The sequence below is a fragment of the Belonocnema kinseyi genome, chromosome 2 (genome assembly GCF_010883055.1).
Source record: "Belonocnema kinseyi isolate 2016_QV_RU_SX_M_011 chromosome 2, B_treatae_v1, whole genome shotgun sequence".
In the NCBI taxonomy this organism is placed as follows: domain Eukaryota; kingdom Metazoa; phylum Arthropoda; class Insecta; order Hymenoptera; family Cynipidae; genus Belonocnema; species Belonocnema kinseyi.
The window spans coordinates 104857205-104860458 of record NC_046658.1 but is presented as its reverse complement, the minus strand read 5'-3'; the positions used below and the strand labels follow the sequence as shown (position 1 = coordinate 104860458).

Here is a 3254-nt window from a genome sequence, read left to right as displayed (position 1 = left end):
GGTTTTTTCGTTGACAATGAGATGTGGTTGTACACGAAAAAAGACTTCTTGAATGCAAGTTCAGTCAACCCTTGGGAACTATACCTTTTCAGGTCTTCATCCGCGGAAAGTATATTCGCGTTTTTCTAAATCTTTGGAATAACATTTCGTTTACTATAATATTATGATTAATTTCGTCCTTCTTTTTACTCTTCTTTTAATATAGGCGCTCTTAAAGAATAATTTTATTGACATCATTAAAAATCTTAAAACTTGGATTAGAATGTAAAGTTTTATTTTGAAGTTTACTGAAGGTTACATTAAAACTTTAATTTCGTTTTGATGCAGTAAATAAAATTAATTCCTTCTTTTCACGAATAATGAGAATATAGATACTAACATGAATTATAAAAAATGTATTTACAAAGTCTGATTATTATTTTTTCAAAATATTATACAGTTCAAAACTAGGGATTCAAAAACAAGTTTTCAGTTATAAAAAAGCAATTTGTATAATGCTGATTGGAAATGTATTATTGTGTAAAATCCTGTCAGATAATTGGACTCTGCTCTTATAAGAGATGAATAAAATTGCTCATATTCCTTCATTAAATTCCGGTTTTATTTTTAATCCAATCTCGATATTGCACTACTTCAGTATAGAGACCTGGTGAGTTTTCTTCAGCACATCCTTTACCCCAAGATGTAATTCCAATGAGTATTTCGTCATCACTAACCAAGGGACCACCAGAGTCACCCTGAAACAATGGATATGAGCTGTATATTTAATCTATAAGATGAAACGAAGTAAATAGATAAGAAAAATACTTGAAACTATAATAGTTTCAAAAAAATGATTTGAAGAAAGGCAGGTTGGAAGCACGTCCCGTTTCCATTATATATCAAATAAATTCCACATTCATCCAGTTTTGTTTGTAGCACGTTTCTTTCAAAATATTGTATACGTTTATTGAACAATTTTATTCAAGTTGATTTAATTATTGATAAAAAGTTGGAAAAGTTTTAGTCGATGAATAGAGACTGCGTGTTTGGATTGCTAGAGGTATAAATAATCTTAAGGAAAAGGAAATGCTGGATACAATGACATAAGAGAGATAAGAAATAGACTCGAATTATATGGTTAGGAGTAGATACTGAATCAAATAGTTGTCAAGGAATCGCTCTGATTATGAATGAGAAAGAAAAACAGCATATCAAAAAATTTGAATTGTACATCTCTCAGATTGTTGTGGGTTAGAATAAGAGTGGGATTCAGAAGACTAGTTAGTCCTTGATATAATATGTTTTAAGAACGCATTAAAGATATGAGTTCATGAAGAATACCAATGTCTTTTCTTTCTTTTCAGAAACATACCCTGCAACTGTCTCGTCCGCCTTGTTTAAAACCATAGCAAACGTCGCTTGTTTTAACTTTGTAAAGTCCTGCATAGTCTTTCACGCATTCTTCCATATTCATTTTCGGAAGTCTGAGATACTGTAACTTTCTTGATATTATAGGGTCATCCGGCTGTAAGTTGAAGAGTTGATTTGTTTCATTATTGATCACATAGAATTTCAACTTTCAATTATTTTATTTACCAGGCCTAAAATTTAAATATTTAATATTGTAATTTTTCAATGTTTTATTTCTCAACGATTTCATTTCTAATTGTATCACAGAATTATTTAATTTTTAAGAATTAAAAATTACTCGAGTTTGATCGTTTCAATTATATATTTAATTTGTTTAACTTACAATAAAGTATCCCCAGCCTGTAATTCTTCCCCACTCTTCATCGAAAGGGATTCCTATTTCCGGCAGCCCTACTGCACCAGTGACATCACTATATTCAAATTTTGGTTCAACTTTGAATACGGCAATGTCGTTTGCATCATCGGTCGTCACATATTTTTCATGCCATATAACTTTAGAGATATTGTGAACAATTCCACCCTCATTTACTATTGAACTTCCAGTTCGAATTGTGATCTCCTTGTAAGGATCTCGTTTATATCTATAAAAATTTTATAAATTTTTATCTCATTCAGCTTGAAACTTATTAATATTCAAGCTTCGAGTCAATTAAAAACATTTTCGTGATAATTGTACAATTTTCTGATTTAATCAATTAAAATTAAGAGGTTTTTAATAATAAACATAATTAAAAATTAAAAGCAAGTGCAGAATAACTAAAAAAATGTGAATGTAAAATTATATTGTTTAATGATAGTAGTCGGCAGTCTACAAGCATTATAATTTGAACTTGAGACATGTTTATGTAACGTTATCGCAAATTTAATAATTTCCTACGCTGTTGCACAATGTCCTGCAGTTATTCCCCATTCTTGTCCAATTACAGCTGCACCGCAAGCATGACTGCCACCCAGCATAAAAGAAAGCTGTGAATTAAAATGATAGATTATATATTTTTCATCTGATAAAGATTTCCTATAAATGTACGTAAATAAAAATTTATTTCATATTTTATTTAAATGAATCAAAATTGTTGAAAAAATACATACCATGTAGGGAACCTTAGAAATATCAATATCATCGCCGCCAACAATTCTATTTTGACAAGCACCTGCACATACTTGTACTGTAAAATACCTTATTTTAATACGTATTTTAAATCGTGAATAATAATAAAAATAAATAATTTATTTTACGATATCAATGAATTTAAAATGCTTAGCATCCTTCTTAGTTTTTAAATTTAAGTATTTAGAACCGAAAATATTCATCAGCAGCTTGTAATTGATTTTTAAATGTATTTATGCGAAGTGCACTTAGAAAACTATAAAGATAAGAGAAAATGCACACAAGATAAGTACATACATTTGTCACATTAAAAATGACAATTCAATATACTTACGTACTAAAATTGTTACAAGTGTTACGAAATTAGACATTTTTAAATTATGTGGTATTCACTCTATATTCGATTATACACTTTTGAACTGGAATTCGATATTTCTTAGGCTAGGAACATTCAATGCGATATTGTTGTTCCGGTTTATTTTGAAAACGATAACGAAGTAAATTACAAGTTTTCTTATTCTTCTTACATTATTCTTATCATTCTACCTGTTATCAGCTAAATTTGATAAGATGGCTTCCGTTTAAAATTTGAATTTTGCTGATGGTGGGTAAATATTCGTCATAATTCTTAAAAGAAACATGTCGACCCAATTGAGTGTACAAGATTTAACAGTTTATTGACTCACCTGCTGAAGTGATCGCGTTACCTTGCTGCTTTTTTATCAGTTCGAAA

At 29.5% G+C, this 3254-nt stretch overlaps 1 protein-coding gene across 2 annotated transcripts; it reads right to left on the bottom strand.

The window, feature by feature from the left end:
• Positions 1 to 379: 379 nt before the first annotated feature.
• On the bottom strand, positions 380 to 2982 carry LOC117167795 (trypsin 5G1-like). Of its 2 annotated transcripts, none has more exons than XM_033352988.1 (6): positions 2856 to 2982; positions 2503 to 2564; positions 2291 to 2379; positions 1736 to 1994; positions 1355 to 1507; positions 380 to 737 (listed from the first exon to the last, which is right to left on the bottom strand). In XM_033352988.1, the coding sequence occupies exons 1-6, from the start codon at positions 2890 to 2892 to the stop codon at positions 588 to 590; spliced, it is 750 nt and encodes a 249-aa protein (XP_033208879.1). In that variant the 5' UTR covers positions 2893 to 2982; the 3' UTR covers positions 380 to 587. The 2 variants fall into 2 exon arrangements, with proteins under 2 accessions (XP_033208879.1, XP_033208878.1); XM_033352987.1 differs by having other exon boundaries at positions 381 to 737; positions 2503 to 2579.
• Positions 2983 to 3254: the final 272 nt, after the last annotated feature.